Source organism: Physeter macrocephalus, chromosome 18 (genome assembly GCF_002837175.3).
Source record: "Physeter macrocephalus isolate SW-GA chromosome 18, ASM283717v5, whole genome shotgun sequence".
NCBI lineage: Eukaryota > Metazoa > Chordata > Mammalia > Artiodactyla > Physeteridae > Physeter > Physeter macrocephalus.
In genome coordinates, this window is record NC_041231.1 from 59,781,471 (window position 1) to 59,805,701 (window position 24,231).

At 44.8% G+C, this 24,231-nt stretch overlaps 2 protein-coding genes across 3 annotated transcripts in view; one reads left to right on the forward strand and one right to left on the reverse strand.

The window, feature by feature from the left end:
- LOC102993863 (formin-binding protein 4-like) overlaps positions 1-13,903 on the reverse strand; it is a 316,295-nt gene extending 302,392 nt beyond the window's left edge. Inside the window, exon 1 of one of the 2 annotated variants that reach the window (XR_008615732.1) lies at positions 13,700-13,814. Coding sequence is in view for 1 of the 2 variants with exons in the window: in XM_055079748.1 (XP_054935723.1) it covers positions 13,700-13,903 (204 nt within the window). In the remaining variant the exon portion in view is untranslated. Of the gene's footprint in view, positions 1-13,699 lie in introns of both variants that reach the window. The other variant, XM_055079748.1, reaches the window with a different exon arrangement.
- Positions 13,860-14,383, forward strand: LOC112062340 (translation initiation factor IF-2). The gene is given in 6 exon segments (XM_055079746.1): positions 13,860-13,953; positions 13,956-14,066; positions 14,069-14,092; positions 14,095-14,264; positions 14,266-14,324; positions 14,326-14,383. Coding segments are annotated over 6 exon segments (516 nt in total).
- Positions 14,384-24,231: the final 9,848 nt, after the last annotated feature.

A 24,231-nucleotide genomic window follows, 5' to 3' on the forward strand; every position in this document is an offset into this window, starting at 1 on the left:
TTAGATTCCATGTATATGTGTTAGCATACAGTATTTGTTTTTCTCCTTCTGACTTACTTCACTCTGTATGACAGACTCCATGTCCATCCACCTCACTACAAATAACTCAATTTCGTTTCTTTTTATGGCTGAGTAATAGTCCATTGTATATATGTGCCACATCTTCTTTATCCATTCATCTGTTGATGGATCACTTCCAGGTGTCACTCAAATGTTCATCCTTGCTTGAAGGGAGCAACAGCACCAAATCCTCCTTGGGGCCATTTCCCAGCTCTTTTCCTGCAGACACTCCTGGAATGTGCTAGACAAAGGCGCAGCAAGCCCCATATTCGAATCTTTAAGGACTAACTCCCCAGTCCTTCCTCCAACCTCAGAAAAGATCACTTTTCTCACTCATGAATGAAAAAAGTAATACAAGAAGCACTGAAAAGGTAGCTTTTATTATCAGACTTTTAAAATTCATATCCTCTTTTCCTTATTTATCCATCCCTGAAACCACTATTAATTGTAACGTACTTGGAATTTTATTGAGTGTGATAGAAGAAGGATAGGACACCTTAAGGGTGTAACTTTGGAGCTTAGTACTCTTAATCCATTATATAGTTTGGAAATTATTCCCTGAATGGTTGTTGCAAACATAGGGGTTCTGTCATGACACTGGATTTCTCTGCCTGTGTATCTGATAAGTACCATCACAATAACCCCACAGTGTGAGGATGTCATCAGTAAATGGCATAGAGGAAGTGTCAGTGTGGTTCAACTCCCCACTAATAAAGGCTCTGAACTTGGATAATAGAAAAGCCATCTCTTGGAACCACTTTACCAGAGACTTTTTCTATAATGGCAGGGGACAAATACCAAGATTAACTGGAACACCTAGATAAAAATAGTAACACCATGACTCAAAGGTTTTGAATACAATCTTGCTCTAAGCAGCCTCTGTACACAACAATATAGGTAGTTCAAAAACAATTTGCAAGTAATTCACCAAGAACCTAAAGCAAACCCCAGGAAGTTGCAAAATCTTCACCCTTGTCAAAGGATTGGTTTCAGAGCATCTCAGAGGGATTTCAGTCAAATAGGGTGGGCCAGGAGAGGTGAAGTCACCTTCTACCACACTGCTGTCCAGTAGAACGTTCTGCAATGACAGAAATGTCCTCTACCTGCACTGCCCAACATGGTAGCCATTAGACTTAGAGCTTTTGACCATTTGAAGTATGCCTAGACAAATGAAGAACTGAATTTTTAATTTTAATTACATTTACATTTAAATAGCCACATGTGTCTAATGACTGCCATATTGGATAATGCAGGTCTAGAAACTGAAGAGGAGGGTGTTGAGGATTGAGTGTCTGGTGGCGGCAGGTGAGAAGGCTTTTGGAGGAAAGCTGTAAGCCCAGGGCAAGGACAATACCAGCTTCACTTTGCCAGCCACCCACAGCTGAATGTCTGCTCGCAAGACTAAGGCTGAACTCATTAGGAAAGTGTACTTGGTTTAACCAGACAGGCATGCCCTGAACACAAGAAAGGGCTGGGGACATATATGCTGTGATTTCCCAATGCCAATGTGATGAGGAGAACTTATACTCTGCAGAGGAAGTAGAGAGAAGCAGAGGAGAAGGTCAGGTTCTGAGGCCATAAGATAGATGGCAACTCTAGAAAACAAACTTGGTGACGGTTATTTCTTCACTGCCCTGAACTGATGCTCTTGTATAAATAGGGTTCATCAGGGCTTCTAAAAACATGCCTGAAACCTGACAGCCAGGGGGTCACTGGTGTCAGATTATTTATTTAGTTGTTTATTCATTATCTATCATGTTTATTCAGTTGTTTACTAATTTAGTATCTGTCACTCCCACTAGAATGTGCGCTGCATGAGGACATGGATCATTCTGGGCCAGAAAGTAGGTATTGGGTAAAAGGTCGTATGAAATTAGTATTCATACCCAATTATTGGTCAAAATATAGTTGAAGGCCTACTCCATGGAATGTACTATGTTAGGGTTGGAGAAATAGCTGTGGAAAACACAGGCCTGGTCCTTATCCTCATGGCTTACATTAAACAGCTAATGATACAATTAAGAATGTATGCTGAACATTGCTAATTATTAGAGAAATCAAATCAAAACTATAATGAGGTACCACCTCACACCGGTCAGAATGGCCATCATCAAAAAGTCTACAATTAACAAATGTTGGAAAGGGTGTGGACAAAAGGAAACCCTCTTACACTGTTGGTGGGAATGTAAATTGGTGCAGCCACTATGGAAAATAGTATGGAGGTTCCTCAAAAAACTAAAAATAGAGTTGCCATATGATCCAGCAATCTCACTCCTGGGCATATATACAGACAAAACTATAATTCAAAAAGATACATGCACCTCTGTGTTCACAGCAACTCTATTCACAATAGCCAAAACATGGAAACAACCTAAATGTCCATCAACAGATGAATGGATAAAGATGTGATATATATATATATATATATATATATATATATATATACACATACACACAATGGAATACTACTCAGCCAAAAAAAAGAACAAAGTAATGCCGTTTGCAGCTATATGGATGGACCTAGAGATTATCATACTAAGTGAAGTAAATCAGACAGAGAAAGACACATACCATATGATATCACTCATATGTGGAATCTAAAATATGACACAAATGAACTTATCTACAAAACAGACGCAGACTCACAGACATAGAGCACAGACTTGTGGTTGTCAAGGGGGAGGGGGGTGGGAGAGGGAAGTATTGGGAGGTTGGGATTAGCAGATGCAAACTATTATTTATAGAATGGATAAACAACAAGGTCCTACTTTACAGCACAGGGAACTATATTCAATACCCTGTGATAAACCATAATGGAAAAGAATATAAAAATGAATGTGTGTGTGTGTGTGTGTGTGTGTGTGTGTATAACTGAGTCACTTTGCTGTACAGAAGTAATTAACACAACATTGTAAATCAACTATACTTCAATAAAATTTTTTTTTTTTAATTTTTTTTTTTAATTTTAAAGGAATGTCTGGTACCCTATCAGCAGGAACCTGACCTATGGGGTAGACAGGGGAAGGTTCTAATAAGGGAGCACTTCCTTGAACTGAATTTTGAAGGCTTAGTAGGAATTAAGCGAAGGGGTAGAGGGCAGGTGGTCAAGGGAAATGTCTTGGCCACAGGCTGGTATTACTGTCATCCAAAGAATAAGCAAGACAGAGTGGCAAGAGGACAAGCTGTCTGGGTCAGCCAGAGATGTCCCCAGAGGAACATCACAGCCCAAACCCAGCCCCGGGGGCCTTCCAAACACCTGACCCCACCCAGTGCCATCTGAGGGCACCCTTCCCAGAAAGACCACATGCTCCTATGGACCCCAACTCCCAGCACCTTTAACTCCAAAGAGATACTTTTTTGCTCAATTTCTTAAACAGCCTCCCAGAAAATCATGGGGGAAACTCACTTATCCCACAAAACCAGAGAGACTTAACACACACACACAGACACTCACACTCAGACTTGTGTAAGAGTTTACAAAAGGCTTTGCCCAAGTACTATCAAATTTGAGTTTCTAGTTCAGACAGTTCTTAGAAAAGTGAAACTATTATCCCCATTTCAGTTGAGGACCCTGAGGCTCAAAGAAAATGTGACTCTTTGAGAGGTCATTAGAAGGGGCAGAGCCAAGATTCACAGTCACAGCACCCAAGTCCCATTGTCTTCCGAACGAGAGCAGTTTCTTCCTAACTGAGAACCTCCTGGGAAACACTGAGTCTGATTCTTTGCGACACGAACCCTACCAACTATGCGATTTCTAAAAAGTTATTTGTTGGGGTGATTCTTGTCCTGCCAATGCAGGCTGTCCTTGAAAGAGCCCTTGGTCCTCCAGCCAGGGAGACTTTTTGGGCTCACTTTCTAAAGCACACTTACTTCCTGGTTGGAGGCCTTGGGGAGCTGCCCTGAAAAGTCCTACAGCCACTTACTTGGAAAGGTGATGCTATTCATCCAATTCAAATCTATAGCCGTGCTTTGAACTATTTTTTAAGCCAATGTGGAGAACCTGGAATCCTTCACAGGGCCTCATTAGTTCTGAAACACTTAAGTTATTTTCATATTCATGGAGAGAATGCCCTGAAGCCCGTTCAACAGTGACAGCTCTGAGAGTCTGTAAGGGTCCAGACACTTTACAGGTATCCTGTAATCGGGGTGACCAACTGTCCTGGTTTACCTGGGACCCAGGATTTCCTGGGATGGAGCAATTTGGTCCCCCTACTGGTTAATTCAATCCTCACAACGCTCAGGTGTGGTAAGGGGGGCCTTCTCCATCATCTTTACTGATAAGAGAATCCAAACCAGAGCCTTCATAGGGTTTGCCCATATTCCTCCAGCCCGTAGAAACAAAACAGGGGTTTGAACTGAGCTCTGATTCCCAGGGCTTAGCCCCACCCTGGCCCTCTGGGTACCCACAGCACCGAGATTTACCTGAGAGAGATGGACATCCTTGGGTCCTGACAGGTAAATGATACCTCAAACCTTCCATGTCTCTGGAGAATTCTCACTTTTCCACCTTATGAAGTGGATAGGATTTTTTCAGGACTGAAATAAAACTGGGAGCACTCTTTTGCCCTAAGCTCAATGTCCTGATTTGCACGTCACTGGCAGCAGTGTTATTTCACCTGAGGGCTGCTTTTACAACACCCAGAGCAGTGCAAGCAGACTGGGCTGGGAAACTAAGGGGAAATCGTGGAGAACAGGCCTTGAGTCACACCTGGTGAAGTGGAAGGAGTAAGAGTAAGACAGACTTAAATTTAAGGCCTTCCTCTGCCATATCCTAACTGTGTGACCTCGGGGCTAATAATAGTTATTTTGCAGGGTTGCCATGGAGCCTGGAATGAGATGACCCAATCTGAATCTACCTTCCTCCATGACTGGCACAGGATAAACGCCCAGTAAATGTTAGTTCACCAACAACCCTCAAGAAAAGAAACTCAAAAATGTCCCTTGCTTTGTAATCTCTTCAAACTTCTACCAGGGTTTCTGAAGTCTAAACCTATGTGAAAATAATAAATTGTATCAAAATAATAAGAATACAAACAACCCAATTTTTAAAAAATAGGCCAAAGATTGGAGCAGACTCTTCCCCAAAGAAACATACAGATAACAAATAGGCACAGAAGATATTCAACATCATTAGTTAACAGGGAAAAACAAACTAAAGCCACAATGGGACATCATTACACACCTACTAGAATGACAAAAATTAAAGATACTGACAATAGCAAGTGTTGACAGTGACATAGAGCAACTGGAATTCTCACGCATGGATGGTGGAAATGCACAGTCTCAGCACATTTTAAATGGCTGCTCTTGAAAGGAGATTGGCAGCTTCTTATAAAGTTAAACATCCTTACCATAGGACCCAGCAGTCCCAGTCCTGGGAATTCACCCAAGAGAAATGAAAATATACAGTCCACAAAAAAAAAAAAAGAAAATAATTATAGAACCTTTATTCACAAAGGCCAAAAATCTGTAAAGAACCCAAATATCCATCAACAGGTGAATGGATAAACAATACACATCCATACAATGAAATAAGACCCAGTAAGCAAAAGCAACCACTGATACACATCAAGGTAAATGAATATCAAATACATTTTGTTAAGCAAAAGAAGTCAGATGCAAAAGGCTACATGCTATTTGATTCCATTTATGTGAAATTATGGAAAAGGTGGGGTGAGGGGATTATCTGCAGAGGGACACAGAGGAACCCTTTGGGGGTAATGAAAACCTCTATATCCTGTTTGGGGTGGTGGCTACACAGATGTGTACCTTTGTCAAAACTCATTGAACTGTACACTTTAAAAGGGTGAATTTTACCATCTATAAATTATATGCCAATAAATCTTTCTTTAGAAAGAAAATAGATTGTAAAATACAGGGGGTTTAACCTGGGGAGGGGAATGCAAGCCTGCAAAAGGGGTGGAGATGGGAGCCTGGGAAGGATGGAGGGGCTGACCAGCCACTAGTTTTTGTGAAGGGGATGTGATGTGGGCCTTCAGTTATTGGGGGAGCAAACCAAGAAAAAGGGAGTCACTCACTGGCCAGTGTCCCTAGGTGTGCCACAGTCTCATTCCACTTGGCTACTTCTAGTGCCTGTTAGACAGGCCAACACTTTACCTTAAAAACGTGTGGGGCTTCCCTGGTGGCGCAGTGGTTGAGAGTCCGCCTGCCGATTCAGGGGACGCGGGTTCGTGCCCCGGTCCGGGAAGATCCCACATGCTGCGGAGCGGCTGGGCCCGTGAGCCATGGCCGCTGAGCCTGCGTGTCCGGAGCCTGTGCTCCGCAACGGGAGAGGCCACAACAGTGAGAGGCCCGCGTACCGCAAAAACAAACAAACAAAAACGTGTGAAATGGCCCCACTTGTAAAGAATGAGAGGCAAAGTGGCTGTACCTGCTGTGCCCCCAGGTACCTTTCCGGCTGAGCTCAAGAAGGCTTTAAAAGAACGCACAAGACAACATTCTACTCTGAGAAAATAGACCCTCTTACCACTAATTTCAACTCCACAGGCTGCACCGTGAGGAAAGGAAGAGCATCTCAGTAAAAACACCTCCCCCTTCAGCGCAGGCTGCCACCCGGGCACCCCAGCAGTGCCCAGACACTGAGCATCCATGCACAGAGGTGCACAGAGGATGCAGAGAGTAAGGCCAGCAGGCAGGACTGGATGGGATGTATCTGAGAGCCAGGGGTGCAGGGCTGGGGGCCGTGCTGGGTGAAGGCTCTACCTACTCCTTCTCAAGAAAGGTTACTCTATTCTGAAATAAATTCTATTTATTTGTTCTTTTTTCTGTGCTTACATGTCCTTTATTCAGGCAATGATGTAATGTCCTCTCTTTGCCACACAATAAATAGGATTTAATTCTATTTCTGTCTCCTTGAAATAGAGGAGACATGTACGGATCCATGAAATTCCCCCATCAGGGAGCCTTTCTGGGCCGTGGAAACAGTCTCAAACCTGCACTCTGAACCTATTCTTTATCTGAGGGCGTCCAAACTTCCTGCCACCCTGTCATGTGGCCTCCACAAGAAATACACCTCCAGCCAAACCTCCGTAGACCCCACAATGAGCTTCTGAATATTTCTCAGCCCTTCTGACCATGGACACCCTCCCTACATTCCCAGCATTCCTTTTCCTCCAAGATTCCACTCCACACAGCCTCCATGCAAGTAGCTCCTGTTCTCACCTCTCTGTGGCCCTCAGCTCCTTAGAGCATCAGTGTCTGTGTACAGGTGTGTGCCCACCATGAAGCTGTGGGCTTCCCTCTTTCAGTTTTGCAATCCCAGCATCTAAGGAAGGGCTTGATGTGCTGAATGGACACGTCCAGGCAGGGGTCAATGGACCTGCTATTCCCCGGGTACCCACTGTGTGCCAGGCCTGGTGCTGGAACAGTGCGTGTGCCCAGGAGTTGAACATCTGCCACCCAACAGTGAGAAACACACGGTCTGCGGTGCCTCTTTCTGTAGGACCCAAGATCCAAATATGAGGACAGAGATACCTTGACACGTAGATTCAAAGTCAAAGAAAAAGCTGTAGGGATTTGAGCAGGAAACCAACCTGCTTTAATTTAGGGGCCAACAAAAAAAAATGTTAATATATTCATTCTAATGACATGAGAGTCCCATAGAAGGTCTATGTTTTAAAACATCAGCACCCTATCACATTCATCCTCAGATTATCTGCTCAGCAGATGCAAAATGTATCATTAATTTCACTTTATAAGTGGGGAAACTAAGAATGAATTTCAGAAGCAGACTCCATGTCTTAGGCTAAAGGGCCTTCAAGTGCCAGCTCTGTGTTCGGGCAAATCACTTGTCATGGTGCCTCAATTTTTCCCATGTAAAAATGTGGGGGGCAGGGCCCAGAATCGGTAGGCCATGTATTCCATTATGGTTTCCTAATTCTGGGGGTCTCACGTGGCAAATCAGAATAAGGAGCAAGTCATCATTTACTCTGGATTCTTTCTTTTCAAATGGTAGGAAATTAGTGCTAAAAAATATTCCAGTTTCTTGGATAAGCTCATTGTCTGTCTCTGTCTGTTTGGTCCTCTCCTTTTCTCTTTCCCTCTATTTCTCTCCTTTTTTCTTCTCTCCCCACTCCCTCTCCCTCCCCCCAACCTCCCCTGAAGAGAAGTTATACTGGCTATTTTGCCCCTAATATCCATTCTCCTTGGTCTGGTAACAGTACCTTGATTTTCTCCCCCATGAACTATACCTCTTCTAAAGGACACAATTTACCAGAACCTTCTATGTGGATGTCCACTCTTCCCTGACCAAGAAACAGACATCTGACCCAAGCAAGGCCAGTTACATAACCTTCCATGGACTCTGCTCATCAGAGTGACAGAAAAGAAAAAAAAAAAAAGGTTGGAATTTATTCTTCTTATGTCAGTGGCCTCAAGGGACCATTCATCACTTTCTACTACTCAGATCTTTTGAGGTTCCCTGGTTTCAGTATTTCCCCAAAACCACTTTTATCACTTTTCCTTTGATTCCATGATTACCTTATAATAAAATACCTTTTTGCTCAAATTAAAGTCAGTTTCTGTTGCTTGCAACCAAAGAGCCCTAAAGGATATAAATTTTTATCTCAATCATTTTTTTAAGTCTAAAAATTTGCCACCTACTTCTTCTAAGAAGTCATAAATGTAACGTGTAAAAGCAGGGCAATCCACTTGCTTTATTAATGTCCTGTGTGTACCCCTGTGACCTGGGCCAGGAGGCAGGAGCCTTCCATCCCGGTCTTCCTTGGTTTTCCTGATGAGAAAGGAACAGTCTATTGACAAGTCAGGATAAAGGATAATTCTTTCCTAAGGTCCTGCCCACCAGGAAAAGAACTGGGAACATCTCAAAGCCCACAGGGCAAAGTCAGACCAAGGAGCACCAACCTGGTTTGACTGTAGAACAGGGTGTCTGCATCATTTCCAGCCCCACAATTCTCTGGGAAACTGAAAATTCTAGGTGAACTTGGCCCCAACTCATTCTCCTCTTCAGAACCCTGGACCACAAGAGCAATAATAATCATCACAGTTATTACTAACAATTACTGAGTGGTCAGTAGCTATGAAGCATTGAATCAAGAACTTTATATATTTCACCTCATTCAAGCCATAAAATAATAGGTGGTGGGCCCTATAATTATCCTATTTTACAGATGAAAAGACTGAGATTTAAAAAGGGTAGGATCTTCTCTGAGGTTAGTAGCTAGTGAAAGGCGGAGCCAAGACCAAATGATTTGTGATTTCACTCATCAAAAAGCCAACACTGATCACAATGGCATCCTGCCTCATATGGGCAAGTTTCTGCTTCTGTACTCGAAATCAGAGTTCCCCGGGTAAGCACAATGCAGAAAGGAAAGGGCTTCCGCTATTTTTCATGCCAGGAACAAACACCCAAGGGTTTAGGCATAAGAGTGAACTGTCTTGATTTTATCAATCTCCTTTTCTCCTCTACTTGTCACTTGAGACTCTGCTGTCCTCTGTGTACTGACAAACCCTGCCTTACTTGGAGCAGGAAATGTTTTTCAGGACAAAATAAAAAAGAAGACTATCACTCCCCACAAGTTCACAGCACTCAAGAGCTTTGCCAAAGGTGTAACTCCCACAGGGCTCAGGGTAGCGCGGCGCAGGGCCCCAGGACCTCAGCCTCTGACTTCGGGAGCTGCCCACCCGCCAGGAACAGGGTGCACAGTTAACCTGAAGTTAAATTTGGCTCTTAAATACCCTCTCACAGAGTCTTTCAGGTGTAAAAAAAAAACCAAAGTCTTAAGTCCTAGGAGGACAGAATGAAAAAGATTGATATGTTACACATTCACTCAACAAAAACTGGACAGAGCTTAGCTAACAGTATTGTACCCATGTTAATTTCTTTATTGTAATATACAGACCATGATTAAGTAGGATGTGAATATTAGGGGAAGCTGAGTAAAGGGTATATGGGAACTCCTTGTCTTATCTTTGCAACCTTTCTATAAATCTGAAGTTATTTCAAAATAAAAGGCTTTCAAAAATGAACTGGATGAGAGACTCCTGACAGCATCCTCTGTGAGACTGATGGTTTAGGACAGTGTCACTGATGGGATGCAGGCAGGTGAGCATCTTGGGTCATGTCCATCAGTGAAGTATCACTGGGAGCAACAGCACAGGATCTCTCTAGTCCAAATCTCAAGAATAACATATCTTGCAGACCAAGGCTTTAATGAGAGCTGAACACAAAAGAGAGTTTGGTCATGATACCTCATAGCTGTGCCATTAATACACACTTCTATAAAAAACATCACAGTAAGTGGTGTGTGTGTGTGCGTGAAAGAGAGAGAAAATGGGGGGAGGGAGGCAGGAAAAGGGAGAGTACATGAAGCTGAAGCAGACAAGAACGAATCATTTATACATCACTCACCTGGGGTCGGGGAAGAACCCACACATTTGTGAAAGCAACTTGATAACAGATGGAATAAGAAACTGGGGTGTTAGTCCTCAGCACAAGGAACTTAAAAAAAAACTTTTCCAAACAAAGTTTCAGAAATACCCATCTTAGAGCTACTGAGCACAAACAAAGCATTTCAGAATGGTTTTAAACGTCACTAAAAGGATGGATTGTGATGGCCTAAGGAAACTCTGCAAGAAAGTTTTGAGGATGGTCCAATCCATGGTTGAGAACACTTTCAAGGATTTGGAGGTCTCTTATTCAAGGCAAGTGACCATTTAATCTTCATCTGCAAGACTGGAAGAAAGGAGTTTGTCCCGGTGGAAGAACCTCTTTTCAGATATGAGGAAGAAGTTCTTGAGATCATGGGTGAGGAAACATCTCACTAGGTCCCCACAGGGGGTCATCATATTGTCTTTGCGTGTCATTGCAAGGAGAGGAGACTGCCTTTCACAGGGTTTAAGGTAAGCCTGCCTTAAAGCCCAGGGGACTGGTTGATTTAGGGTCTTCTCCAATTCGTGGAATCAAAGCATACACAGCATGTAGCTGCTATAGCATCTCTCTGAAGAGCAGTTGCTAGAGAGGAATCAGGCATTGTAATTCTAGGAACAGAAAACACCAGTCACGTCATGAAACTCTGGCGTAAAAAATCCCTTGACTGATCCAGTTTTCTAAACTTCCTTCCTATTTCAGAGACTTTCTGAGGACATATGAACATGAACCTGCAATTTAGGAGACAAGCTGATCTGGCACTAAGCTCCAATTTCTTTTCCAAGAAGATAAATGGGGTAACTCAAGAGAAAATAAAATCATGACCCCAAACCAGAATCTGGAAAAAAATGCCCTGACACTTTTGTGGGAAGGGGAGATTTAAGATAAATAACATAGTACTGAAAATTCATTTTTTATTACACTTGTAAGAAACAAACATAACAGTCCAAAATATTACATTTGTACATTACTGTGTTTATATCCTATCGTGATCATCTCCCTAACTTCACCCCAAACAGTTGGTGAAACCACATTCCACTTTATCCCAGTTTGTCTTCCATTTATATCTTAGTAGAATAATTTGATCAGACATCCAAAGGCCTTCCCACTAATGAAACCAGGATTTGCTAAGAAAAATCAATGTATAACTTGCCTTAGTATCCATCAAAGACAAAAAGAGTTATTAAAGTCTGAGACACAGCCACCATCCTCAGACTCTTAGAAGAACCGGTAGGAGAGTAGCAGAGACAAGCAAAGGGTTAACACAGCTGATTTCTGGGTGGAGAGAAAGATGCAACATAATTTTTTAAGGCAAACACCTGGAGGCCAAAAAAAAAAGTAGTGTTTTGTTTCCACTGCAAGAAACTGCAGACATACAGAAAGCCAGTCACATCAGTGGAATACTCAATTATCTGCACATGCTAATTAACGAAATATAATCAACCCACTTTCTGTCCATCCTTTCTTCACCTGCTCTAGTATTTGTCATGCGCTGGCTTCCTCACTCCTCAAAACCCACAGAACATCAGACAGTCGGCGTGGTGCATCAAAGGGAAACAAATAAGCACAGATTTTTTTTGCTGATGGCAGGAATTTCTCATGCTCAGGGCATATGAACCAACAACGTGGAAATGGCAGCACTTGTTGTATATTTTAATGATTGCCCACACTTATTTTGCAAAAGAGACTTAAAGTTCAATTAGGTAATACGATGCTCAGTTACGGTTATTTCATTAAACTGGGCGCAGTCATTTAAAGTAGTAAATATGCAGTCATGACAGAATTAAATATTCATGAAATCAAATGCGACTGAAAAGCTGAAGATGTTAGAATATTAAAATTCCTCATAGTTTGGCAATGTAAATCTTGTATGCATCACCCCGGCCCAGTCTAGAGTGTGTTCAAATGCCAGTTCCTTGGTAGAATGCCATATAAGTTATAATATTGATCTTTGTAGATAAACCACAAGGATTTATCCTTAGCTCAGTATCCAAATGCAAAACAATTTTGAGGATTTGCAAATACCATCTTGTTAAGGTGAGCCTGTCTCCAAGTACAGAGAGGCAACACTCAATGTGATCCCAACATGTTTGGGATACTGTTTAGTCCACTAGCACCTCTAGGAAGGTCCAGCAGAAACCCAGGCAACCTCCCAGGAGGAGCATGTCATGACTCGCTTTCCTAACCAGGCATGGTGGCTGTTTCCTTGCATGCTTTCTCCAGTGAGCCACAGTGAGAAAGTACTTCAGCTGACTCCTCTTTGGTTGGTTCTGATTTGTTGAACCAGCTTTTCCCCAACACTCGCAGCCACTTCCAAAATGCATTAACAAACACATGTATACACTTCACAGAGATACAACTGGCCGGCACTAGCATCCACAAAACTCAACTCCAAGTGTACATGGAGAAAGAAAACCCTGCTCAGAGACCAAGTTGCAATAAATACACTCCAAGAATATCACACCAAGGCATTATTTTCTATGCCACTTCCTCTACTTTACAATTTTCTCAACAGGAAAAAACATCAGCACCAGAGAATGGCATTTGAGCTATTTCTTACTGGAACCCAATTACCTGAGGAGCTCCTCTCTCCACAGTCAGTAGCCGCTATCCCCGGGGCTACAATGACACAGCAGGGCTTCAAAAGGTTTCCAGAGCTCACCTGGTGCCAGGCACCTGGCCCCTGCCCTCCCGGGCAGGAGGATGCCAGGGGAAGCGCAGGTGCTCCAGCTTAGAGCTGGGTTAGGCAGAGCTCTCCATTCTGCAAAAGAGCCAAACTTTGCTCCCACTATTGTCATCTTTAGGTTGATGTCACCTCCCTTCAAGGAGTCTCAGAAGCCACTTGGCAGCTCCTGAAGACATGTTTCCCCTTGACCTAGATCATCCAAATAAGCTGTGGCTATACGGTGCAGGCGAGCAAAGGTCTCTCAATCTCGCTCTCCCGGGGTGCTGCGCTCCACCCGGCATCACGTTGCCTGGACCAGAAGACTTTTCTCTACACGAACACTGAATACGGAAACCAGGAGGGACTTCTGCACGCGCCTTCCCGTTCAGAAAGTCACTGTCGCCCAGCGATTCCCTTCCATCTTACGCCTTCCCTACATCTGCAACCCTCACCACCTCCCGGACGAGGGAAGGGGGTGGGGGAGCGCAGGGGTTAAAGTGACAGCAGCTGCCAGAGCTCCGGGGTTTTGTTCAAAAGGTGTCACAGCGCCAACGCGGCGGACCTACCTTGCTCTCGTCCTTCTCGCCGCTGGCTCTCGCTTCGGGATCGTCGCTGTCCTCGGCGCCGGCACTCTTGCCGGGCGGATCATCCGGAGCCGGATGCTGCGGCGGCGACGGCGGCTGTGGCGGCGCCTGGCAGGCTCCGCCAGCCCCCTGGGAGCGGGGGATGGGCTCCGGGCACGGAGAAACTCCCTCCACATCCATCTCCATCTTCCCATTCACTGGAGGACAAGACAAAAGCGGAGCGCAGATTTGACAGCGGCGCCGGCGGCGGCTCAGCTGCCGGTGGCACGCATGGCTCGCCGAGGAGGAGCCGCCTCCCGCGCGCCCTCCCTCCCGCTAGCCTTCGCCCGCGCGCCCCGCAGCTCCGCTCGCCGCTCGGCTCCGGCACCGGCGGCGCCGGCCCGGGGAGCGCGAGCAGCGGGTGGCCGCGCGTCCTCGGAGCAGTGGCCTTCAGGAGCCCCCGGCAGTCCCGCTAAGCCGAGCGCATCCTGGAGGCTGCGGTAGCGACGCCTCCCAGCCACGCGCCCAGCGCCGGGGCCGCCCGGGGACTCCCTCCCCAGCTGGGCCTCCCGATCCTCGTCGCTTTCCAGCCTCTCCGGGGGCCTCTCGGCGTCTCCCCTCCCCTCCGCCTCTGAACAAAGTTACTGGAAGAACAATCGCATCGCTGGGACCTGCCGGCGAAACTGACAGGAGTGGGGCGGGTCAGGTGTAAGTGAAATCTACCATCCCCGCCCGCTGACCAGGCACCGACCCCTCACCCTGCCCGCTCCAGCCGAGGAAGACAAGGCTTTCCGATTTGTGCCAGGCGGCGGCGGAGCCCTAGAAGGAGGGGAGCCGGCAGAGGGCTGGCGTCCGGGGCGCCCACTCCAACCCCGGGCGACCCCCACCCCCACGCCGGCCCCAGGCCCCTCCCGCGCTCCCTCCCGTGGCCGCACGTGTCCCCGGGGTCACCCCTCCCGCGCGCGCGAGTGCATCACCGCGCTCCCGCGGCCCCGCTCCGCCCAACCGGCGCCCGAGGACTAGCACCGAGCAAGCGGTGGCCAAGGCCGGGCCAGCAGTTCACCTACCCTCGCCTCCGTCCCGGTCGCGGGCGGCACCCGCAAGGGGTGGGGCCCCGCGCCCAGGGCGAGGACGCGAGTCTCGCCGCGCAGCAGAGTTCCTCGTAAAGGTCGGCAGCAGAGGGGCGGAGGGGGAGGCGGAGGGAGAGCGAGGGGTCGCGGCCAGGCATCGGCCGCCAGGTGCCCCGGTTGGCGCCAGCTCCCCGCCAGCCCTCTGCGCTGGAAGGGCGTACTCCGCCGGGCAGGGCTCCGGGAGGTGCCGGCGGGGACCCCAGGCGGTGTGGTGAGCTGCGTCTGTAAATCTAGAGAGACAGATGGAGATGACAAGGGTAGACTTGGGAATTCTTACACGGGGCTCTCCGACAGTCAGGTGATTAGGGTGACTTCTATATTTAACACTACTTGGTCCTGGGGAGTAGCTTACAACTTCACGGGGACTGCTACAGCGACTCTGCACTCCTGAGGGACCTTCCGGCAGCTATGGAGGGAAATAAAGGATTATTAAGAAGCTATTTAATGTTAAATAGAGCCCATTGTTCTGGGCTTTGACTTCCATAATGCGCCCAAATGGGTCAGCAGATAAATGAACTCTCCGTGCAGTTCTTAGCAGAGCTTACTTAGCTTTCTTCCTCCAGCAACAATTGCCTCCTGAAACTAGAAAGTTAAGCTGTTCATCTCCTGACTGCTTTGCATTAACTTAAAGACAACTTTGACAATTTCAAGACACACTGTCCCAATAGATGCAGTTACACAAGAACACAGCATGAGTCCTATCCTTCAATGCAATCGCTTAATCTCTGACTCTAAGAGTGATAAAATTAATTGCCACTTTAATTTCATCAGTGCAGACAGTCAATCTAGATAATGCAATGTTAACATGCTTTTGGAAAGAAAAGTTTGGGGATGGAATTACTCATTCTTTTTCTTCAAAATTATGAAAAATTAGATTTCAAGCTCATTTTCTAAATTGGGAACTTGTTCAAAATAACATGAGCTTGCTTTAGTCTGACATTCACTATATTTTTAAAATGACATTACGACCTTTCATGTAGTAAGGTGCCAGCCAAGAAAATACAGAGCTTTGTGCCTTTAAAGAAGTTACTTGCAGACTTCCCTGGTGGTGCAGTGGTTAAGAATCTGCAGAGTGAAGTAAGTCAGAAAGAGAAAAACAAATACAGTATGCTAACACGTATATATGGAATCTAAGGAGAAAAAAAAAAAGGTCATGAAGTACCTAGGGGTAAGACGGGAATAAAGACACAGACCTACTAGGGCATGGACTTGAGGATATGGCGAGAGGGAAGGGTAAGCTGTGACAAAGTGAGAGAGTGGCATGGACATATATACACTACCAAACGTAAAATAGATAGCTAGTGGGAAGCAGCCGACTACCAAATGTAAAATAGATAGCTAGTGGGAAGCAGCCGCATAGCACAGGGAGATCAGCTCGGTGCTTTGTGACCACCTAGAGGGGTGGGATAGGGAGGGTGGGAGGGAGGGAGACGCAAGAGGGAAGAGATATGGGAACAAATGTATATGTATAACTGATTCACTTTGTTATAAAGCAGAAACTAACACAGCATTGTAAAGCAATTATACTCCAATAAAGATGTGAAAAAAAAACAAAAAGAATCTGCCTGCCAATGCAGGAGACACCGTTGGATCCCTGGTCCAGGAAGAGCCCACATGCCACGGAGCAACCAACCCCTGCGCCATAACTACTGAGCCCGCGTGCCACAACTACTGAAGCCCACGTGCCTAGACCCCATGCTCCGCAACAAGAGGAGCCACCGCAAAGAGAAGCCCGCGCACCGCAACAAAGAGTAGCCCCCGCTCCCCCAACTAGAGAAAGCCCCCGCGCAGCAAAGAAGACCCAACGCAGCCAAAAATAAATAAATAAGAAAAAAAGAAAAAAAATATTTGTTTTTTAAAAAAAAAGTTACTTGCTTTCCCTTTCCTCCCCAGTACATTGTAATCAATCAATCCTTATAGTATTTTTATAACGGTAAATTTGATGATCTGTGTAAAGAGCTTAGGAGAGTGCCTTAGGGCATAGGGAAAACTCAGTGCCTGTTTTACTGAAAATAGTAAGATGATAGAAATTCACCATGAGCACTCATCTGAGAAGAAATTGCTAGTTTAATTAATCTCTTTCTATAAATTATTCTAAAAGATATTTGGCATCTTCAAAAAATGAAGCCCCTTCTGAAGGCAGGAAGAAAGTCAATGGTGTTCTCTGCAGTAAAGTTTTGAATTTGACAGATTTTCCTTTTACAGTGTAGAAATAAAAAGTACATGTCAGTTCCAACAGGAGCTGGAAGAGCTGACTGGAAAGTTATTATTCTTACATGCTTGTTACTTCCAAAATGTGTTTGTGAACTTCAGTGAAGAGTAAATCAAAACAAAGATCCAATACTTCGACTAAATTTGTTCTAAATTTAGGCAAGAGCTTGTAAAGATTCCCATTGTCAAAGGCAAGTATTTTTCCTTTCTCTGCCCTTCTATTTTTGGGGGGGACAGAGTTTTTTTTTTGCATCTGTCATAAGTAAATATGGGCTCAGAAAATATATTACATTTCAAAACTGTTGATTGCACCTAATTATGCATGTAAATTGCTACTTCAAGCATGCAGACAGCTTGCAACATTTTGAAAATTTTGCCCTGGTAGTCATCTGAGGTATTTATGTTACTATTTTCCTTTTGCCTTAAATGACTTCATTTCCCCATGAGCTTTCCATTAATGATGGGTCTATGAACAATTCTGACCTCTTGATGTCTCTCTTTTGGATGATTCAAATGAGCAAATCAGCACTTTGAACAAAATCACCCTTATTATTGTTTATACCAGGCCACTTGATTTTTTGAGTCACTGAAATGAGAGTTTACAAGAAGGTATCCTGGAAGAGTCATCTAAAGCCTTGCTACTCAAAATGTAGTCGATGGACAGGTAGCGTCCCAACACCTGTATTGTGTGAAATACAGAGTCTCAGTCCCCTTCCCCAGACTGACTGTATCAGAGTCTACCTTTTAATAAGATCTTCAAGTGTTTCCTACCACGTTTAAGTCTGAGAAGTACTGCTCTAACTCATAGCATAGTTGGCCTTTCTCCATTATAATTCTTTGGCACTGTACCTCTAAAATACCACCCAGAAAGACCTATCAGGAAAACACAATGTTAGACACTTTTTTTGTTTTGGTCAAGACATTATAATCTCTTCTCACTCTCCCCCAACCCCTGAGGATCTGAGATCTGAGTGTTGCGTGATGAAAAATTACATCAATTAAGAATCTACCTATGTTGTGTATCTCTGAAGTATACAATTTTCTAAAATCAAAAGGAATGAACCTAAAAGGGGAATTACACTTTATCTTGAATAATAAATTTTACACAAACATGTGGAACTAATTCCTAAAAAACTTGGTTATTCTTGACCTTCCAGTTAAGATGTGAAAGTCCAGTGCCCACTCTGCTGGGATTATTGACACTTTCTGTTACAATGTAAGCAGAAACCATCACGTTAGTGTCTGTGCCACGACAGTCTATTAAAGCTTCAATAATTAGGCATAGGAATGGACTAAATTATATGCTCCAATATTTTTAGGAACTAACAGAACTTGTTGCTTTAAAGAATTTCTTTAAAGCACATGTACACAGATCAATAAGTTATTACTTTTAAAGCCTACCTGGGGACTTCCCTTGTGGCGCAGTGGTTAAAAATGCACCTGCTAATGCAGGGGACATGGGTTCGAGCCCTGGTCCGGGAAGATCCCACATGCCGCAGAGCAACTAAGCCCGTGTGACACAACTACTAAGCCTGCGCTCTAGAGCCCACGTGCCACAACTACTGAGCCCATGTGCCACAACTACTGAAGCCCACCCACCTAGAGCCTGTGCTCCACAACAAGAAGCCACCGCAATGAGAAGCCTGTGCACCACAACAAAGAGTAGCCCCTGCTCGCTGCAACTAGAGAAAGCCCATGTGCTGCAATGAAAACGCAACACAGCCAAAAAAATAAAAATAAAAAAAAAATAAAGGCTACCTGGTACAGTAGTTCTCACCTGTAAAGTACATGAAATCCCCTGGTGAATGTCCCTGGAAGGCAGACTGGGACTTGGCAGGATGGGGTTCAAGCCTGAGAATCTGCATTTCTAACAAACTTCCAGATGAGGCCATGTTTCTGGTCCTCAGACCTAATAGACTTGTTTTACCTCCATCAATGGTTCTCAAATATTAATCAGTTGGGGAGCTTTTGAAAATCTTCAGTGCCCAGATTACTCCCCAGACAAGTTACATTAGAACCTCTGGGGTTGAGATCTAGGTGTCAGTGGTGTTTAGATTCCAGCTGATTACGATGTATAGCCAAGATTGGGAATCAGTGCTGTCAACCTGTGCTTCTCCAAGTGTCGTCTCCAAGACCGAGGCAGCAGCATCTCTGACTGACTCTCAGGCCCCACCCCAGACCTACCGAGTCAGTATCTGCACTCTAAGCTCTCCAAGTGCTGTGTCTGCACATTTCAAGTTTGAGAAGCACGGCTCTAGCGTAGCCCATGGGACACAGGGGTGGCACTCAAACAGCAGCAACCTGATGGTAACTACTTCACCTCTTGTCTCTTTACAGATCTATACCCATTCTGAGAAGCTTTCAGAACCCTTACAGATAAAGTTCCCATTGATGAGAGAAATCTACAAGCATCCCTGGCTGTTTTAACAATCCCGTGGTTAGCAGCGCTGCCCAATAGGACTGGCTACAATGACAGAAATGTGCTGTGTCTGTGCTCTTCAGTAAGTGACTGAATGATGGCCAACGTGACCAAGAAACTTTTCATTTTCATTCTATTCCACTGTAATTATTTTAAATGTAAACGGCCTCATGTGGTTGCTGGCCCCCGTACTGGACAGAGCAGCTCCAGGGTAATCATCCTTCCTGTTCCTCAACCCTTTTTCAAATTCCCAGGTTCAACCCAGGCCCCCTTGCTCAGTCTGTGTACTTATTAATCCCCAGTGAATGCACTGAGACGACAAACATCTGCCTCACCACCTCATCTACATAATAAGTAACATTATGCTTATTATTTTGAATAAGAGGAATTTAACTCGAATTAAATGCCACCGAAAGTTGTCAAAACCTTTTTCATAGTATTCATAATCACGTAGCTTGAATTTTACAGCCTTTTCAAACAGCAGCAGACATGGGGCGCATTTGGAACTGCCTTAAGAAAAAGAGACAAAAGACTGCAAATGGATTTGGGGTAGAAGACACAAAAAGACACCTCATCTCCACCATCTTATTGGTGTACCAGAGAAAGTTCCATAAATTCAGAGGGTATCTGGGTTGAAAATAAATATCAAAATTTGAACATTCCTCCCAAAATGGAAGATGAGATGCCAACAAAGGAGAGGTCGAGGTGCCAGAAGATAGCAAATGAAATTCAAACTAGAAATGCACTCAACAGTTACCCTGAATGTGAATATCTAATCTGTGGAATCAGTGGGCAGGGAGGGGGGTAGGGCAGAGAGGGCACAAAAATACACGTGATTTGAAACAGGCACCAGCCCCCTGGAGCCTTCCCTTTTCCAAGGTGAGAAAATCAGCACCACCGCCCACAATCACAGCACACTGCCTCCACCACGCAGGCTCCCAGGAACCCCGTGAGGTGGCTATGATCAGGAAAGAGATTATTCAGGGGACATGATTTTAACTGACACATCTCAGAGAAAAATAAACAAATTCCTACTTGAGAGGGAAGAGGACAGTGTCAGCCCTTGCCTTTGATTGAAAATGTGAATTAGCACAGCCTACCTCATACCAGGAGGCCAACATCAGGAAAACATTTCATCAAGGTCTGTGCTTTGCTCAGCTGCCAGTTTGGTACCGTGTGATGCAAGATTATGCCCATAAAGAAATGTGTAGCCAAGGGCAACAGCCTCACTTCTGAGGATGGTCACTTCTTAGCAACTGAAACCAATAAAGAAACTCCAGGGGACTTCAGACAATAGGCTTTCAGGAGTTTGGCTGTGAGCTCAGAAGCCATCAGAACTGTCCTGACATTCAGGCACCTAAGATCCCCATCACCCAGGCTCTCCTTTCCTTCAGAAACTGAGGGCAAGTTTCTTCACATTGATTGATTCACACCAATCCAGCTCAGAAGGGAGCAGGAAGAGTGACAATGAAAGTAGAAAATATTCACTCCCCTCATTAATGTCTAAAGTTATCTGCTTACATAGCTTTACGGATGCCCTGCCTAACGACACAGCTAATTAAGATCAAGTCACAAGCCCCAGTCATTGTTCTAGGCAATGTTTGGAGGATTCATCTACCCTTCACTTGTTCAAACACACACGTTTCTTGGCTAAATTTTTAGGTGTAGTTTATGAACATAAAGAATCCCAGGGATTCTGAACTTTAACTTCTGGGTCACCTAAAAATATTCCAGGAGAATGCAATTTTAAGAGCAGAGGCCCCAGCAACATGGGAGCAAGTCTGCCTAGGAAGAGGGTCTGTTTGTCTTCCTGACTCTTGTACAGAATGAGAGTTTCGCTGAGTTGGTTCTAGATGTGACCAGTGTCAAAATATCCCCTTTATTACTGATAAGTCTAGGTGGAAGGAAGGAGTTGCTATCTGTCAGCAAATGGGCTTCTTATTTCTGAATACCTGGATCAGACAGACAAATCCACCCAGTCACACACCTCCTGGAGCAGAGAGAGGAAGAGAGTAGAGAGACGCCAGGAGTGCATCCTGAACTCCCTATGCCTGGAAAGAACCCTCAGAAGTGGAGAAGTGTTAATCCCCCAAATGACCTCTGCTTCACTATCAGCCCCAGACCCACATCCTGTGTCCCAGTCTCCCTTGCTGCTTGGTGCCCCCAGTGGTGGGAGAATTCTGGGAGCCCACCCTGGACAGCTCCTCTTCCCGCCTCTTATATCCATCACTGGTCCTGGGGTTCCCTCGGCCATCATCAGCTCTGCCAGCCCCACTCCCCTCAATTGTAGAACTAACTTACCGGGTCTTAGATGTGATTGGTCAGAATTAACATTCGTCGCACAAAGCTCTCAGGAATCACATTCCTCCCCTGGCTCCCATTAGCATCAGACAGACATCAACTGAGCAAACCAGAAATTCCACGGAGGTGTAAAGCTGGCAGAGGTGATGCTCCAGCAAGTGCCTTTTATCTTACAGGTGCCTAATAAATATTACATTTTCATAATTTGGCTTTTTAAATCAGAAATTATCTTTCATTCTCTTGCATAGTATATTTTAGAAGACCCACCTAATGCAGTGCCCTGCACAAGGTAGCCACTAAATAAATGTTTGAGAAGGAATATAAAAACCTTGTATGTGAACGCTTAGAAATGACTTTGTATCTCATCTTGGAAAATTCAGTCTTCAAAAAAGTAAAACAAGAATAGGCAATTTGGAAACTAGGCTGTTACCATGGACTTCCCGTGATCACATGTTTGTATCAATGTCACTGAACTATTGCAAGATGGTAAATAACTGTAACTTTGCACAAGGACCTTGTCTGAGTCTCCATCTCCTTTTTTTATTAATCGAGGAACCTATAATTCCTTTTAGCTCAAAGACTCTGAGATAACAATAGTAGATATTTTCTGACCAGTTAATTGAACAATGAAAGCATCCAATAATCCAGTGATGGGGAAACCCTCTTTAGTTTGGAATGATATGCTTTCATTTTCATCTATTAAATATCAAATCTCATATAACTACATCACTTTGCTGTACACCTGAAACTAACACAACATTGTAAAACAGCTATACTCCAATATAAAATAAAAGTTTAAACAAATAGCAAGTCTCTTCCCCTATTTCAAGACATGGCCATTGGTGTCTGGATCATGATGTCCTTTATCTGTAACTTTGCTTTTCACTTTGGAACCAGAGTATAAGTAACATGTAAAACTACAGTCATAATTAGGTAAGACATTTGGGGGAACAAGGAATTTAAATGTAAATACAAAACACACAGGGAACAAGCCACAGAGACAGCAATAAACATAACAAATGAGCACGTAAGGAAAACCAGTATCATGTGGGTGATGACCAGCAAGATTCACCTTGATGTATCTCCCGAGAAAAGAGAAGGACCACTTATGGTGAAGAAATGGAAATTTCACTGGGTGATTTATATCTTTATAATGGTGCTCATGTCTCTTAGGAATATCATACAAGCTTGGAAATTAAGGCCTAAGTGAACACAAACTACTTCTTCTCACTTCTCCCTCAGAGTACAGGCTGTCAGCCCTGTGCTCTGTGGGCACAGTTGTGTTACATTTCACTGGTCACCACTCTACTGCCTAAATCAATGCCTTTCTGGCTCCTGATCTGAGCTGTCCTGTATTTCACTCCAAACATCCCAGGAAGCTCCTCGGTCTTGATTCCCTTCTCATGCTCTGACTGCCCCCTTACCAACTGTCTTTTTCACTCTTCTTTTCCTCCCCATCTTCAAGCAACCTGTTCTCCATGTGTCCTTTCTTCAGAGAGCTCACAAAACATCCTCATCTCGGGGAAACAGCATCCCTGTCAATCACCAGAGAGATCCAGCAGAGTATTAGGTGTCAACAGGCAGCATCTCTTTTAATGATCATGACACCTCTCTGCAGAGCCATTACACAAGGAAATTGTTATACAAGGAAACCAGGGTTCTGACAGTCTGAGTAACAAGCCTAAAGCCACCACCCTGGTAGTGGCAGAATCAGAGCTTGAACCTAGGCCTGCCTGACTCATTTCACGATCATACACCTATGCATACCAACTATCAGTGAACTCAATGCTCTACAGCACAATAGTCATTTGTGTTGCTCGCACACCTGTGGTGCACACAGAGCTGGGTGGCTGTGACGTGCTCCTGGCACTGTCATCCAAGCAGCTCAGCTGGGCTCACTCTGGGCACTGGCCACTGGCTGGGACTCTGGGGCCTCACCAGAGGTTACTTGGGCTTCCTCACAGCATGGAGGCCGGATTCCAAGAGGAAAGAGCCTAATGGAAGGAGGCAGTAGCACAGGGCATTTTTATGACTTAATCACAGTGTCATTCCTGCTGTGCTGTTGGTCGAGGCAAACACAAAGGCCCACCCAGGTTCAAAAGGAGGCTGCATAGACGCCACCTGTCAATGAGGAAGAAAGTAGCGAGGTACTAGATCGAAAAACCTGTAGAACAGGAGGAAACCCTGTTGCATCCATCGGTGGAAGAAACAAGCTGCCGCCTCATGAGTCCTCTCAAAAGCCCACCTGTGAAGATGACTTTCAAACTTTTATCTCCAAGCCCTGACATCTCTGTTGAAGCCAGTTTCACAGTTCTGATTGTCTATTAGAATTTTTCAAAACCCAGATTCACAAAGCTCTTTGTTAAAACCAAGCCTTACTTATTCTTCAAGATTTACCTGAGCAGCTCTGTTCTTCCTCATCACCAGGGCTGACCAGCTCATGTGCGGCTTTGACTCCTTGGTTCTCAGGTCCC